The sequence below is a fragment of the Akebia trifoliata genome, chromosome 14 (genome assembly GCF_017979445.1).
Source record: "Akebia trifoliata isolate Shusen 1 chromosome 14, ASM1797944v1, whole genome shotgun sequence".
NCBI lineage: Eukaryota > Viridiplantae > Streptophyta > Magnoliopsida > Ranunculales > Lardizabalaceae > Akebia > Akebia trifoliata.
Genome location: NC_141388.1, coordinates 3792305 through 3808273, shown reverse-complemented (window position 1 = coordinate 3808273; position 15969 = coordinate 3792305). Strand labels below are relative to the sequence as shown.

General features: G+C 36.3%; 3 protein-coding genes across 3 annotated transcripts; 1 reads left to right on the top strand and 2 right to left on the bottom strand.

Annotated features, from left to right (window-relative positions):
- Nucleotides 1–762: 762 nt before the first annotated feature.
- Nucleotides 763–4504, bottom strand: OEP16-1 (outer plastid envelope protein 16-1). The gene is made up of 6 exons (XM_086423497.1): nt 4270–4504; nt 4105–4156; nt 2818–2849; nt 2501–2534; nt 2259–2326; nt 763–1120 (listed from the first exon to the last, which is right to left on the bottom strand). The coding sequence occupies exons 1-6, from the start codon at nt 4381–4383 to the stop codon at nt 980–982; spliced, it is 441 nt and encodes a 146-aa protein (XP_086279623.1). The 5' UTR covers nt 4384–4504; the 3' UTR covers nt 763–979.
- A 2117-nt stretch (nt 4505–6621) lies between these two features.
- On the top strand, nt 6622–8851 carry TIM9 (Tim10/DDP family zinc finger protein). The gene is made up of 2 exons (XM_086423375.1): nt 6622–6863; nt 8377–8851. Exons 1-2 carry the CDS (start codon nt 6769–6771, stop codon nt 8561–8563), a joined length of 282 nt encoding a protein of 93 aa, XP_086279501.1. The 5' UTR covers nt 6622–6768; the 3' UTR covers nt 8564–8851.
- A 1529-nt stretch (nt 8852–10380) lies between these two features.
- Nucleotides 10381–13825, bottom strand: LOC147385591 (glucan endo-1,3-beta-glucosidase-like). The gene is made up of 3 exons (XM_086423374.1): nt 12663–13825; nt 11758–12043; nt 10381–10625 (listed from the first exon to the last, which is right to left on the bottom strand). The coding sequence occupies exons 1-3, from the start codon at nt 13716–13718 to the stop codon at nt 10597–10599; spliced, it is 1371 nt and encodes a 456-aa protein (XP_086279500.1). The 5' UTR covers nt 13719–13825; the 3' UTR covers nt 10381–10596.
- Nucleotides 13826–15969: the final 2144 nt, after the last annotated feature.

The window sequence follows — 15969 nt, the reverse complement described above, 5'->3', positions numbered from 1 at the left end:
CCTCAAATCATATCATGCGAACATGGAATAAGCAAGAGGGCACCAACGACCATTGCTACTTCCTTCGATAAGGAGGTAGACTTCTATCATTGATTGACGCGTGAATAGGCATGGAATCGAACCATACAAGGGGTACTTGCTGACATGGCGGGGATTGCCAGAGCGCAAAGCCAATTTCAAATGTTTGAACACTATGGAAATTAGAGGACCAGATTGTTAAGACATACGGATGGTTCAAGAAAAGTGCTTACGAATAAAGGAGGTGAATGTGAGCGCTATCTGATAGGAGATCCATGAAGATAATTGCACAAGGTTGATTTGTTGAGTAAGAGATCCCACATTAATGAGGAATATCTGTAGAGAGCAGATTTGAATCTGATTTAACTTATAATCACGGTTTCTCTACATTTGGACGCCTCTAGACCCGGTTCCAAATATATATATTGAAATTGGAGTGTATGAGGAAACGAAAGAGAAGAAGAGATTATAAAGAAAATCAATAGGCAAGCCAACTGAGTGCCAAAATGCTTCCCGGTTAGCAGATCACTTCACTTTGGGCTCCACTCCACCCTGATTAGAAACCAGTAAGCATCTTACAGCTGACTGATTTTTAAATCATCTGGAGGCTGACTTATTCATAAATTGTTCGCATAATAAAAAATTTTGGTTCTAGAAACGAATGAATCTGTGTATTTTCTCTTTTGGTTGCATGTGTGAGTGGTCAGCTCTTGGATTTATAGCAAGATCACAATCGCACACAAGTTTCTCAAAAATAAGAAAAATTCTCTTATTCAAACAAGAATAGAACGAAAGATCATGTAAACCATGTCAAATTTCAAAGACTGCGGGAAACCCAGATTTCAGACGAACACCTAAAACTATAGATTATTTGCTTGAAACATCTAAAGATAAAAAGGAAAAAAACATAACTGAACAGTCCTTTCGTACAGGCTTCGAAGACCTGTTACAGCTCTCTTGTTCAGGTTAGATAATTGAGGAACTCTGCAGCAGTGGCAACTGCACCTCCTGTAATGGCATCCACAACAACCTTGTCTCTGCTATTTTTGGTGGCAGCAGAAATCAGAGCCCCAGTTACTGCACCTCCGAGCATCGCATTCTTCTGCAACAACTCAAAAGGATTAAAGGAATGAACAACGGAACCCATATTTCTGAAGTTGAACTTTAAACAGTTTTGAGTTATACAAAAGGGTCTTTTTCCAGTGGAATTTTTTGTAACTCCCTCGTGCATTACTGTGGCACTTTTTACGACACATATACTGAGATAATTTCAATGTCAAAAGGGTCCCAAGAGTAAGATTAATATTAATATACTGTAAAGAGAAACTAATATAAGGCTGAAGTAAATCACCAAACCAGTAAAATGGGACAACACTTGGTTCAACAAGTACCTCTATTACAAAAATAAAAATGATAATAATAATAAAGTCTGGTCGCAAAGGTGCCACCTTGTGGAGGTGGTAAAGTCTGTGTGTGGTAATACCACAGACCTGAAGATCAAAACCCCAATCTCAATTAAACCTCTCAAAAGAAAAAGTCTGGTCTCCCATAAACTAAAACACAACATTCACCTTCCAAAGAAAAGTTTATAGACTTAGTAGGACCGCACTTCTTCTTTTCTGTAGGCATATACAGGTCAGGGCAGGGTTTTGATCTCTGGCCTGTAGCATTAACACTCACAGACTTCACCAACTTACCAAGTTAGCATTTTCCAAGACAGCACAATTGTGAAAATATACTCAACTGAGCAATCTGGTCCTTCCTCTTAGCTGGTTCTGTTTCAATGTTGGGACCATTCCTTATTCTCAGGGAATAAGAGAATCTTGGGGAGATTCCTACCTTTTGCTACTTGTTGGGGGTTGTGGTTGGAAAGGAATAGAAGGGTTTTCCAGGATGCATTGGCCTCTACTCAGGATGTTTTGGGGTTGCTTTTCTTTTGATGTAGCTTTGTACGGAGTTTAAGGGTGTATTTTTTTAGGACTTTGTATTTAGGTGGGATTCTTTATGTGAGGACTAGCTGGTTTTGAGTCGGTTTGTATGTCTCTTGGTTGGTCTTCCTCATCGCCTTTGTACATTCTTTTTTCTTCTTTTTGAATAAATTTATACTTAATCAGAAAAAAAAAAATTCATGGGTGGCAGAGCAGTCACAGCTTTGGACCCACGGGCTAAACAGCTATTAGTCAGAGTAACGAAGCTTGGTTATGGAACAAAATCATGCAGAATTCTAGGTCAGAAATTACCCAGTCTCTGGTACCACGGACCCTCTCCATCCCATACTCCATTCCCACGTATACTCCAGCTATAGATCCTGCAAATGTAATAAATGCATTTGAATTTTCTCTCTAACACTAATGTGAGGAAATTAAAGCATTTTGCGATGTTAAAATTCCTTTGCATAAGGAACGGTCTCTTCTTTTGTTTTTTGACTAGTCATAAGCTACAGTTACTCAGAAATGCATCTTGCAGCTTCATATGGACATACCCCAATAAGCACCTTCCTTGCACATCTTCTTCAACTGCAATAAGAATGACATTCCATTAGTAGAATTAGACGAATGTGGCACTTTCCTCTGTTGTTTTTCAAATACAATTTATAAACAATCATATTAACATGAATCCACTCTTTGAGATGAGTAGAAGCAACACCATAGTTTGCTAAAAAAGATTAGTATTGAGAGGCATACAAACGTCAGGGTGAGGGCCAATAGGAGGCATACAAATAGATTGAGCAACAGAGCATAAATTTTACAAAAAATCATAAGACCATAGTTTAGTGGAAATGACTCAAGAAGATCTTACCGAGTGCTCAAAGCTGTGTTTTGAAACACTCCCTGCAACAAAAATTAAGAAGTTTAAGAAAGAATAGATAACAAATAACAGATCATTGACATGTTAACCCTTAAAATGTAGCTCCAACACAAGTCAACATCAATTAAGAAAATAAAAATACTATACAAAAGTATGTGTAATATACTTCTAATTGGAAACTGCCGTAATTGTCAAGTTGAGTGGGACAATTACGTATTTCTGCATTTGTTTTCACCAGCTTAGGTTTCCACATCACCTAACTACACTTTTTTACTATTGGAAAATATACATTCCCAACTACATTAGTGTACATCTAGGATCGGCTTTGAATATTATATGTTTTCTCTAATCATAGATGACAGCAGTAATTGCTCATTTTTAGGTCCCTTGATGTATGCCATTTGCAAAGGATGTAGTGGTAGTTGGTGGAAAAAGATACAATGCAAATGTGCACGCTTGCTTCCATACACGCACATTGAACATGAATATTACCATTTACTGGTGTCAAAGTGGGACAATTTGACACATGAATGCAAGTACCCAACTGAATTAAAGAGTATTGCATGCATGTATGTATGGATTTTTAGTTTCTTATTTATAGAGTCCAACTAGCCTTACCAAGTTGGTAAGGATTTCACCCTCACTAAGGGTCCTGGGGCTCAACTTTTGGCATCCAAAACCATGATCCAATGCTTCAGGATTGTAGAGGACAAAATTCTATGAACTCTGAAAGAATATTTTCCAAAAATAAAAAATAAAAAAAATGAAATTGTTTTTCACCATTGAATTTTAATTTTAAATTTGGGAGTTATGTGTAAGTTCGGTAGCCATCCATTTTCAAAACCCTGGATCATGCCCAAAGGAAATTAATTTTTTGGATCTGAGCTTTTCCATGAAATCTAGAGGGCTGTGGTGTTGGATTGCCAATGTGGAAATCCACTTTAGCAGAACGACCCTTAGTAAGGCTTAAAATCTTTACCAAGTTAGTAAGTCTAGTACCCTCAATATATTTGCTTTAAATAGCTATAAAAACCAAAATGTTAAACCTTCAATGGAAAAAAGAGAGAGAGAGAGAGAGAGAAAAAAGATGGATTAAACGACTCAGGATTCAAGAATTCACAAGAACTAACCAAAGTTTGACTTCTAATATCGTCATCATCATCAAAACCTTATCTAAAAATTTGGGGTTGGCTGAGGAAATAGTGTTCCTTCCTTAAATATCAAAGTTATAAAATAAAAAAACAAAAACAAAATTTCATTTAAAGCAAGGTGAAGGACCTTTTTCCAAGCAGTGATAGGTTTCCTCAGCAGCTACTTTGGACGCTGCGACCTGAAGAAACAACAAACGAATGAGATTCAGAGATCCAATTGTATGATCTTAGAATTCTGTCAAAACAATCGAAATCGAAATTTGAAGATAAACAGGGATGGGTCTTATCTTACAGATCCGATTTTCAAGAAGCCATCGACAGTCCTATTGAGGAAGGGATTTCCCATGTCGATTGCGACGTCGACCTTTGGGGAAGATAGAGATCCGGAGATACTAGTCCAAGGCATCTTCTTCTTCTGCAACTTTTTCTCTCAATTCTCAAGCCCAGTTACACTTAGTCTCTTATGTGCTGCCTATCTCATCACTATAACTCTTTTGTCTCCTTCCTCTCGTGAGCTGAAACCATTTACAACTTTCAACTTGCTAATCGAGTATATTTACCAAAGAGTCCAGATTACAATCCAAATCCAAGGAAGTACTACCTAAAATATCTCATTCTAAAACAATAATGATAATATGATGCCCCCACGTGGCACATGCACATTCATTAGGGGTGTACGGGGGATTATGGCATGGGAGTATCAGATTATCACGACTATTTTTAATATTTCCTTTAAATATACCACCTTACGTGGACTATTTCGACGATTGTAAGTGCACCACATCACTATCAGTGAATCAATTAAATCCCACACTTAAAAATTTGGAATTTAACAGCCGTTCATTTTTAAAGACTTGGATCTAGTGAAAAAAACTTTTAAAAAAAATTTCAGATCTAAGCCATGATCACAAGAGCACTGAGATGTTATCTTTTTTTTATTTTTTTTATTTTTTATTTTTTTTATCCTGTGTCTCTCTCTCTCACAAATGGAGAGAGTGCTATAAGGTTCTACAGGAAACTTTTGCTACAGAAGATCCGCTTCCATCATCCATCTTTTGGATGCATATGATATGGACTCATTTACCAAAAGACCCTCACTTGGCTCACACCTCTGTTCGTTATAAATAGAGTTGTGATTTTCTAACTTGAAAATTCTCTCCATCTTTACATGATTGACATGGTAAGGACACATAACCATAGATCTTTCTGTTCAGGATACACAGAAAAAAAATCAATGATTATGTGTCTTTGCCACATCAATCGAGTATAGATTGAGTGAATATTTTCGAGTCAGAAAATTGTTAACCTTATAAATTCCCTTCCTGAGTCGCACTAAATTGATGCAATTGACATGATATGTGCACAAACCATTGATCTTTTTCTTCGGGATACACAAGGAAAAAAGATTTATGATTTTGTGCACATGTCACATCAATCACGTCAACAATTAAGACAATTTAGTGCGTCAATTTATCATTACTCGTTAGTCTTCACTCTTCCCTAAATAAAGCTCAAGTAGTCAAAAATGACTTGAAATTCACTTTATTACCGTGGCATGTGCATAGAATCATAGATCTTTCAATCTTGATAATTTAACTTGAAAAAACGTACTCAAGCAATATGGCAAGTGCACAAAACCATAGATTTTTTTGCTTCAGGATACATAAGAAAAAAAAGATCTACGATTCTATGCTCTTGCCACATCAACTATGTACAAATCCTATATGTTTCAATGAGTCATTTTATCATTAGTCTAGATATTTGTCTTGAGGATACACAAGGGGAAAAGTCGTGATAAATTGACTCGAATGAAAAAAAAAAAAGTCACTCAAAATTTACTTGTTGATGTGTATGTTCACAAAATCATAGATTTTTTGACTTGAAAAAACTCACCTAATTTGTAAACCTCTTGCGTGGTAAGGGAACAAATTCATTGATTTTTTTTTCCTTATGTATCGAAAACATATCTATGGTTATTTTCCCTTGCCACGTCAATGGCATACACACCGAGTAGGTCTTTTCGAATTAAAATATCACGACTCTAGATTTTTCATTTGAATACTCAAGAAAAGAAGGATCTATGATTCCGTAAACACATCCACATCAACAAGTGGCTTTTTTCGAGTAAATTTATCATTAGTTGGCTTTTATCATTTGAAGTATTTCTACTAGAATATTACTTTAAGTACGGATTTTCTAACTAGAAAGTCTTTATACTCAATTGACGTGGCACATACACAGAATCATATATCTTTTTTCTCGGGATACACAACTTTACATTCTCATAAGAGACGTGGAGTTGTGTATCTCAAGGAAAAAGATCTATGATTTCATATCCATGCCACATCAGCTGTACGAAGATTTTTCTAATTACAAAATCTCTATTCTATAACTTTAGTAAACCTTAACTAATTTTTTCAAAGGAAGAAGTGATAAGCAATATGTTTATTTTTTAAAAGTCTCTTTTGACAAGAAATGAAATGAGAGATTTTTCTTACTGCCATAGTAAGATTTAAAGTCTTACTAAGGGTCATTTTGCTAGAGTGGATTACCACATTATCAATCCAACGTCACAGTCCTACGAAAGGATTTTCATGATTTCATCCAAGTTCAGACTACAAATGTTGTGATTGGGTATTACGGTCATTTCGAATAAACGAAGCTAGAAAGTGCGACTTCGCTCGCACGATCACTGCGGCTTTGGAGAGAGACGCAGAAGTTAAGAAAGGGGAAAAGTGGTGCCTTTGTTTGCCCAAAAACCCAAAAACTTGATATCTCTGAATCAAAGAAGATGGACAAGAGTATGCTGGGAGATCTCGATTCTCTCCCTGAAGAAGATAAGCTGAGAATGTCTTCTATGATCGACCAGCTCCAGATCCGTGACAGGTTTCATTTTCCTTTAAAATTCATTTTTTTTTCTTCGTTTTGATGCACAACAAATGCACGAGAAGAGAGAAACGATTTCTTTATTTTTTGAAATAAATGTAACAATTAGGGAATATATGAGTAGCCATTCAATTCAAGAGAGATTTAAAAGGAAAGAAAAAGATTATTTTTTCGGGAGATTCAAACTGGCCCAGAAGTATGTTATTCATGGAAATGGAATGGAAGTAAGGAGGAGTATGCTTTTGTCTTTATGAGCTGAAGCATATCGTGATGTTAGGGATAGAAAATTTTGGGTCACTTCAGATGAAATTTAGAATTGTGTGTGGGGAATTTAATTGTTAGTGCAGATGAATTGGTGAATGAAGATAGAAATGATTCTAATGATTGTGGTACTGAATCTCATTTAGAAACTAACAATTTTAGTAGTTATTAGATTGGATATAGAGTTCATTTATTTATATATATTTAAGTAGAGTGCAATTGTAATTGATGGTTTTGAAATACTGTGAAGTGACCAAGTTTTTGTTCATTCATGAATTAAGATTATTCTTTTTAGATGATATAATACACGAAACTGAAAAAATAGATTTGAATGGATGTAGACAGAAACCCCTTGGTACGGACTTTTTCACCACAGAGTAATGTTGCATGTTTGAAAGAACATTGGTGTTTGGTGGTGCTAGTGAATCCTGTGTGTCTATGCAAAAAAATGTGAATTTTTTTTATTGATTCTACATTCCAATACAATTTATGTTGTGGATTTTAGACGTAATGTATTAAGCTGCACATTGTTTTAGATCACTTTTTGTATAATTCTTGAGTGTCACATGCCTTGTTAAGAGTCATTAAGGACTTTTAAATTAGATTTGCAACGTGAAGCTAAGTAAGTCTTTAGTATTACAAATATTGGTGGTATACACCATCTCTAGCTGATTCCCAATAGAATTGTTTACTAAATTTCTTTATGAAGACAAACTCTGTATTACCCTTGGAACGAGAGAAATGACAGGGTGTTCAATGACAAGATTGGAAGCTCACATGCAGGGTTCTTGGAAATCTTGGGATTCTTATACCTTTGGTCTAAGCAAAACATTGAGTTCGCGGGAAATTCTTTTGCTGATTTCTTTCTTCTGCTTTGTGAGGCCTCCTTGTATTCTGTTTTCATCGTTGCAATATATTATACTTATCAACAAAAAAAAAGTAATTAAAGAAACTTGAGACAAGGCTAGTATTTTAAAAAGCTTAGAACATTTCTGTAAATTGACACATATTTGTAGGGGTTGTGGGTGGTGGTTAGACGGAGGAAGTGTTACCATATATTGATTAGTCACATATATATTTAAAATTTGTTGAGTGGGGAAAACTAGAAATCTAGTATTCCCAAGTGTCCAGTTTTTTTTAATCACTATTCAATAGTGGATGTTGTGCATATTGGTTTTCTTGTTACTAATTTGAAAATAATAGTGACTGGCATTGTTCCTTTATTTTCTAACATTCCCAAATCAACATGCAGTCTAAGGATGTATAATTCACTGGTTGAGAGATGTTTCAATGACTGCGTGGACAGTTTCCGCCGCAAGTCCTTAGACAAGCAAGAGGAGACTTGTGTTCACAGGTGCGCAGAGAAGTTTTTGAAGCATTCAATGCGAGTTGGCATGAGATTTGCGGAGCTCAATCAAGGCACAGCCACACCTGATTAAAGTCCCTGAATGACGTCAAGGGAGGAACTTGAATAAATGGTATATCAGATGGAATATTTTAGTTTTAAAATAGATAGAAAAACGTTTTTTCTGTTCTGGTTTTGTTCTTTCCAGATGGAAGAAATGGGTTATTGTTATTTTGCTTTTATTTTAACTAAATTAAACCCCATGGACGATGTTGGTGTCTTGTTTGCTGGAAGAGAATTGAGGTTACATTTTCATTTTTAATGATGAAAAACCCGTGGGAGATTTGGAATTAATTGAGGATTGAAGCCCATTGGTTTTACAGAGGATGATATTGTCCCTGAACAGGAAAATATTTTGGGTATGATGAGTTTGTGATCTGGTATCTTGACCAATGGATCAGGTTCTGATTTTTCTGATCTTAATGTTCTCTTTGGTATAATGGGATTGAGTTTTTCTCATAAATCTACTGAAATTCATCAGGTGGTTCTTGCAAACTTTTGGTCATCAATGTAGCTGATGTTGCTAGGCAGCATCACTCTTAAGGGAGCAGATCCTCTCTAGCACGATTCTCCTGTAGCTCTTGTACTACAGTCCATAGAACATCACATCCAGGGAAAATAACAACACGACACTCTTAGATTCATGGTTTAGATCAGATTTGAAAACAAATTATCAAATAAAACCCTTTTTTTGGCCTTAATCAAGTCATTGAAAATGGACGATCACCAAACTCCCACATTTAAACGATTGGATACAATCATCTTGATGCTGTGGATACACGCTACAGAGGATCTGCTTCTCACTCTTAAAAGTCCAAACCCTTGTTTGGCTTCACTGGGAACTACACATTTGGATCCATTTGAAGAGGTTTCAGCCACGAATGATTCAAAGGCACAAGAGTAGAAGCTTGGTCACTAATGATGAAAATGCTCTTTAGGTCAAGTAGGAGCTTGATCATTTAAGTAATTAGATGCTCTATACAGGGCTAACAAGAGAGAGACTAATCTCAACAAATTAGGCTTGAGCCAAGTATAGCCATCTTCTAGGCTAAGAGCTGATAAAAGCAAACATATAGAGAAAAAGATGACCTCTAGAGTTCTTAAATTAGGGCAAGTTTTATCATCCGTTGAAGTAATTACACCTACATTTTCTCAAATGTGTTCATTTATACTTTTATCTCTTCAAATCTTTCCATTCATCTTCATCTTATTACAAACAATCAATAAGCACGATGCTTCTTGACTGCCCAACGATCAGCTTCATAAAGCATATCTAACTTTCATCTTGTATTGATTGGCATGCATTAGTAAAATAAACTCTAACCATCAAGCACTTATACAATGGACAACATCTTCAATCATTTGTGGATATTTCCAAACAATCAATTTTTACTGGACATTCCTCTTCATGGGTGCCAAGACTAATTTACACCCCCATATTCTACGGTCTTGACCCTACCCATACTAATATGATGTATCACAGTCACTTAATAAAATGCATCATTATTCTAAAACATTAAATAGGATAGACAATGACAAATATAGGCAGAAAGCATCCATGAAAAACAATGATACTACACTAGACAACACATTCTATTTAGAAATGAGCTCACTTTCAGCCTTCTCTCACCATTTTTGGGCATTGAATTTGCACAAAAGCACTTGTCATTGTTGCATTGCATTCATGAGAGAATATTCAAGTTATATGCTTGATCAATTTTCCTTTATGTTGTCCCCTGTTTTACTTTGTTGCTTGATAATGTGCTATACACCATATGCTATATATTGATGGAGAATTAGCAATATTTGAGAATCTTAACACACAATTACGGGTTCACTGGTTCTGCTGAATCACATTGAAAGCTTAAAGGTCACATTAGCCTCATGGAAAACTAAGCAATTTTTTTTCTTTTTAAAACATAAGTCACTTAGTTGTTGGTGCACAGACTACTGCTGTAAAGTATAAAGATGGGCAAATAAAAATTAACTCCCCTCACCTTAGTAAATAGATTACATAAGGAAGCAATGAATCTCTCGCTTCCCAACTCTAAAACCTAAAAGCCACTTTCAAGAGATATATTGACAAGTATCATAGCCTGCAATATCAATAAAAGAAGATATTAGTTTGATTCTTATCCAGATTCAAAGACTGCTTCAGTCCATGTTTCTGTTAAACATGTATGAAAAATAAGGCATACATCCGTTAAACCACATGTGATCCTAAAATGGAAAAAATCAAATTATCAAAATCTAATATGTGACTAGGGGATCAGGAATCAGAGTGGTAGAGCAGGAATTTGGCGTTAGTACGTAACTAACAACGAGATTCTCAAAAATAAAATGATCATGATCACCAAAATTTGAGGAAAGAGATATGGGTGTGTTGGTAATAGAAGAGATGAGGAAACACTCAAAAAATATAAAGAAGAGACAGTGACAATACTACCACACCATAAAAATATGAATAAAACCGACAAGTGACTTATGATGTGTTTTTATAACAAAATCACTTATGGGGTCTATTAATATTTTTATGGTGTAATAATATTAGGTGAGGTTTAATAAGAAAAGGTATTGCGTTACTTTGATTTCCACATTTGATGCATCAAAATTTCTATGGTACATATTATTATAGTCTGATGCCAATCATATGATCCTCGTTGTGTAGATTGTATTGGAATTTTGAGGTTTCCCACAAATATTAAATAATAATATTGAAAAAAAAATGTTCGGTGGAGTACAGTAACAATAACATTGGTGATACTATTCAAGTCCATAGTCAATAGTGAAAGGAATTGCAACCAACCAAACATAGGGTAAATATAAAAATAACTAAGTGATGGACCATAGTAGAGTCCTGATTAATATTTTTAAAAAAATTCACTCTAGTAGAATTAAAATAGGTGTCAATTGAATTTGTAAATTTAGAATTTTTATATAAAGCAAAAGGAAACCGCCAAGATATTTTTGAATCTGGCGCATTGGCCCCGCACTTCACCCTCTGATTCCTCAAAATTCACACCTAAAGAAAAATAATGCAACACGACAATGTGGCCCCGAGGAGCAGGTATCTATGACCAATACCTCATGTTTTTTATCTCTTGTAATTATAGTGGGACCGAATTTAACGTGCACAGGGGGAGAAGAAAACCCTCCTCGTACATAGTACAAGACCGTATAGTATTATTAGTATACCACAATACAGAAGGGAAGAACAGATAAACTTACTGGGATCGTCGGATGTGAGGTGTCCAGTGTCAGCGAAATCACAATTGAAGTCGTGACGTCCATAAGTTTGATAGTAAGCGTTCATGGCGTAGGATGCATGGGACTTGATCGTGTTGGGCTCGAAACAGGGCCCACCCTCTTGTATTGGATTGCAATCAACAACTCCCAAGCTGCACACGTAGTCTATATTCGACTGCAGCGCTTCATCGCTTGCGTCCGCTACAGGTACGCACCACATCTTTCCTGAATCCGACGGTGCTGGTGAGGATGGACTTGGACCTCCAGCCTGGGAAGAAAGCAGAAACACTTGTTAGGCTATTTCCAGTAGCAAGTTTAAATCGATGGGATTAACAATCTAAGCCTTTGAATTGGTGGGACCAATCTACTAATTTGAAATTATAAAGGGCTGATGGACCCAGCCCTTTATATTTAAAATGGACAAAGTTGTCGCAGAAATGTCAGAAACAGGTCAAGTCTTTTTACTCAGAATTCACATTGTAGTGGAAAAGGTTTTCTATCTTAAAATGGAATTTGATCAAAATATTATTTAATTTACATACAAATTTCGAATTACTATTAGCGTTTTCAGGGGTATTCTCGTAAATTCGTTGTTACTCAATCCAACTCTTTAAAGTCTGGACGAAAGTTCAACCCAATCAACGGCTGAGAAGACAGGAAAACTGATCCCTATAGAAAAAAATCAAACTTGAAGAATTCTCATCTGTCCAACGACGAAAATCCCCATCAGCTTCTCCCTAAAACAGAGCAACTATTTTTTCCCCATGAAAAGCTGGTTAACGCAGAAACCATTAAATACTGCCACTAAATATTTAAAAAATTACGATATTATCCTCAACTCAACAAAACCCTAAACCAGAAGAACCGAAATTCAAAACGTCGCTAACCTGTCCGTCACGCAAAATACCGACGTCATAAACCGGAGTCAGATCAGGCCGGAAGAGACCGAAATTCCTCTCAGCGGTCGAACCGGGTTTAAGATTCTCATTGAACAACGAGAAGATAAACGTCTCGAAAGTCCGGTTCGGCATCAATGGCGTTCCAATACCAGAGTTAACGTGCTCTACGAGATTCGCATTATAAGAAATGGCGTTCTGGAGATTTACGTCTGGTTGATTCGCGTCCCCAAGCGATGGCCACCCAGTCTCCGCCACAACTATGTCAACATCGCCGTATCCCAATCGGTCCATCGCAGAGTGGATGGCATCGAGTTGTGCATCGAACATGTTGGTGTACGTTTTCCCAGTAACATCGTCGTGAACCCCTGGGTTGGGTTTGAAGAGAGCGTAGTTTAAGGTTTTGGCTGAGTACCCAAAGTACGGATATGGGTTGATCATGAAGGGTGATTTGGTTTCTCGAAGAAAATCGAGCATTGGAGTGAAGATGACTCGGTCGTATCCGCGACGGAATCGGCCAGAACTCGGCGGTTCAGAGAGGGAAAGAATACCGAGTGAATGAGGCGTGGATACCTGAATGTCAGAAATGCCAGCGAGTTTAAGAGCTGCGTGGAGGAATCTCATGGCTGGAAGAATATGAGCGATGAGGTTTTTATCTGCTGTGGCTATGATTTCGTTCCCAACAGAGATTCGGTTGATTAGGGTTTCTGGGTGAAATGGGGTGATATAGGTGGCGATCCAGTCACTCGCTGGGGCGAGTTTACCGAGTTGGGGGATGTCACCGTTAGCGACAGAGACGGTAACGGAGATACCAGTATTGGCGAAAGCTCGAAGGATGTCTGGGTTGGCGTCGAAGAGCTTGATTCGGTCGATGTTGGTGCGTTCTTTGAGAAACGCTGCAACTTGTGAGGGAGGTGGAAGGTTGTCCGCGAGGGTTCCGTAGTTAACGCCAATGGTGTAGACTGCTGTGGAGGTTTGGAAGATAGTAAGGAAGATGAAGAGAAGAGAAAGATAGATTTTAGAGGAAGGTTTAGTACAGTTCGCCATCTTGGAAGAGGTTTTGGAGATGGAGACAGAGGAAGACAACAGGTTTAGGGATACTAGTGAAGTTGTGAGTAAATGAGCAAAGAGCCGTTTTAGTCTTTCAGTCAAAAATACACTTGTGCTTTATAGAGACGCGGAAAACGCGTCTAAGTGGGGACAGGGCCTTCTCTTTTAGAAACTCTGATCTCTAGGAAACCCGCTTTTTCATTGTGTTTATTTGTTCTTTGTTACCTGCTTCGTTTGTCCGGTTCGAATTCGGGTCCACTCTAAAATGAACCCGGTTCGTATGGGTGATTTGGGGAGGAGAAGAAGGGGGCATATCATGAGTTTAAAACCAAAGGGGTATCTTTTAATATTGATCAAATCTTGTGATTTCTAAGCTAAGGATAATCTATAGCATCGACCAAACCATGGGAGCATCTCTAAAATTCACTAAAAATAAGGGGATTCATTAAGTTCTTTTTTATTTATTTATTAATCCATTACAAATCGAACCTCAAACTGATTGATTTGAACCAATCCACGATTCGTTATTATATTAGTGAGCTCTATAACATAAGTCTAAATTCTAAATATATTTGGGCATTGGCTCTAGTCTCATAAGATATGGAGCGATCTGGTCCAACTCTACCAGGTCAATTTGGATAGACTCCAATCCGAATTGAACTGGGAGTTAACAAGTTAAAACTAATGGACTTCTCTAAACTCGGTCTAGGTAAGATTCTTCATTAAATAGACAATTGAGATTAGAGGAAAAAATACATATTTCCTAAAGATCAATAATTGTTGTAGTATAATTTTTTTAAGAATTTATTTTATTATTTTATTGGGAATAAACAAAAATATTCTCCAATGTTAACTATTATCGTGTTAGAAAGAAAAAAGTATGTTTGATTTTCAATCTCAATTTTTTTCGTTTTGTTCATGGACGATATTGAGGTGACTTGAGGAGACATCTCAATTTATCTCACATGGAAGTCGTGTTTTACCCATTTCTCTTAATAAAAAAGAAGACGAAGAAACTTGTTAATCTCAGGTTAGGCATCTCATCACATTCATGAATGAGACATTAAGATGATTTGCCCAGACATCTCGATCACGGAAGATTTTTGGAAGCATAGCACATTGGGCAGTTTTGGTTATTTGTATGGGAGAAAGACTTCAATTATAATCCAACTTTCAGAGTGGGTGATTTTTTTAACTAATGAATTGGTATTCAAAATCAGTCCATTTGGAATCCCTTGCCCTATCGAAGCATCGAATTTCTAAATTCTCAGAGAGTACCCCTCTGGAATTCCTTCAAAATTTAGTTGAATAGTTTTTATTTTGATTCCATCATTTCATTGATTAATACTAAATAACGAGTCAATAATCTCCCTCTTCTCGTTATAAACACTCATAATGATCAACTTTCTGAGGACCCCATCAATTCGTGATGTTCAAGATATTAATCCTATTAAACTCCAATTTATTACCTCCTCCCCCTCAATGATACCTACTCCTTCAACCCATTCCAAAGAAAAATAAAAAGAGGATTTCACATAATAAACTTTTGACATTTGATAACCTCTGTTAAAATAAATCTTAATATTTATCTATCCATCCAAGAGGTAGATCAACAGTTAAAATATTCCCAAACCTTTATTTTGGAAATATATTGATAAAAGCCCTTGAATTGAAGTTTCAATTGTAACATTAAATGGTGGTTTGGATTATTTATATTGGGGAAAACCTTCATCTACAATCCAACCAGAACAATGGATTTAATGAAACCACTCATGGGAAAATATATGAGAAGCAAATAAATGGTCAGTTTCCATCTAATTTTCCATGCATCATTTCCTGATTTCTTCTAAATTTTGATATGCAAAGGGGATTGCTTAAACAACTTTTATGGAGAGAGAGAGAGAGATTTTATGAATTTTATTAGACCATCAATTTACTTCTAAGAGAGAGATTCCTAAAAATATTGGTGATTAATTAAGGTATATTTCAACAGTTGATTGTTGTTATGCATAATCATAATATCTCAATTAGTTAAATAAAATTCTAAACTGACTCATTATAATATTGTGCTAACGTATTGGTATACACATAACCGTAGATTCTTTTCTTCAAGAACGAGTGAAGAGCATCTATGGTTCTGTGCACGCCACTACTTCAGCTCAGGGTTAACGCAGTTTTGTAGAAAGTCAGTTTAGCTTGGCTCTTAGTTAAAACGTCTCTTTCATTAACCCACTTAAATATCCAGTAA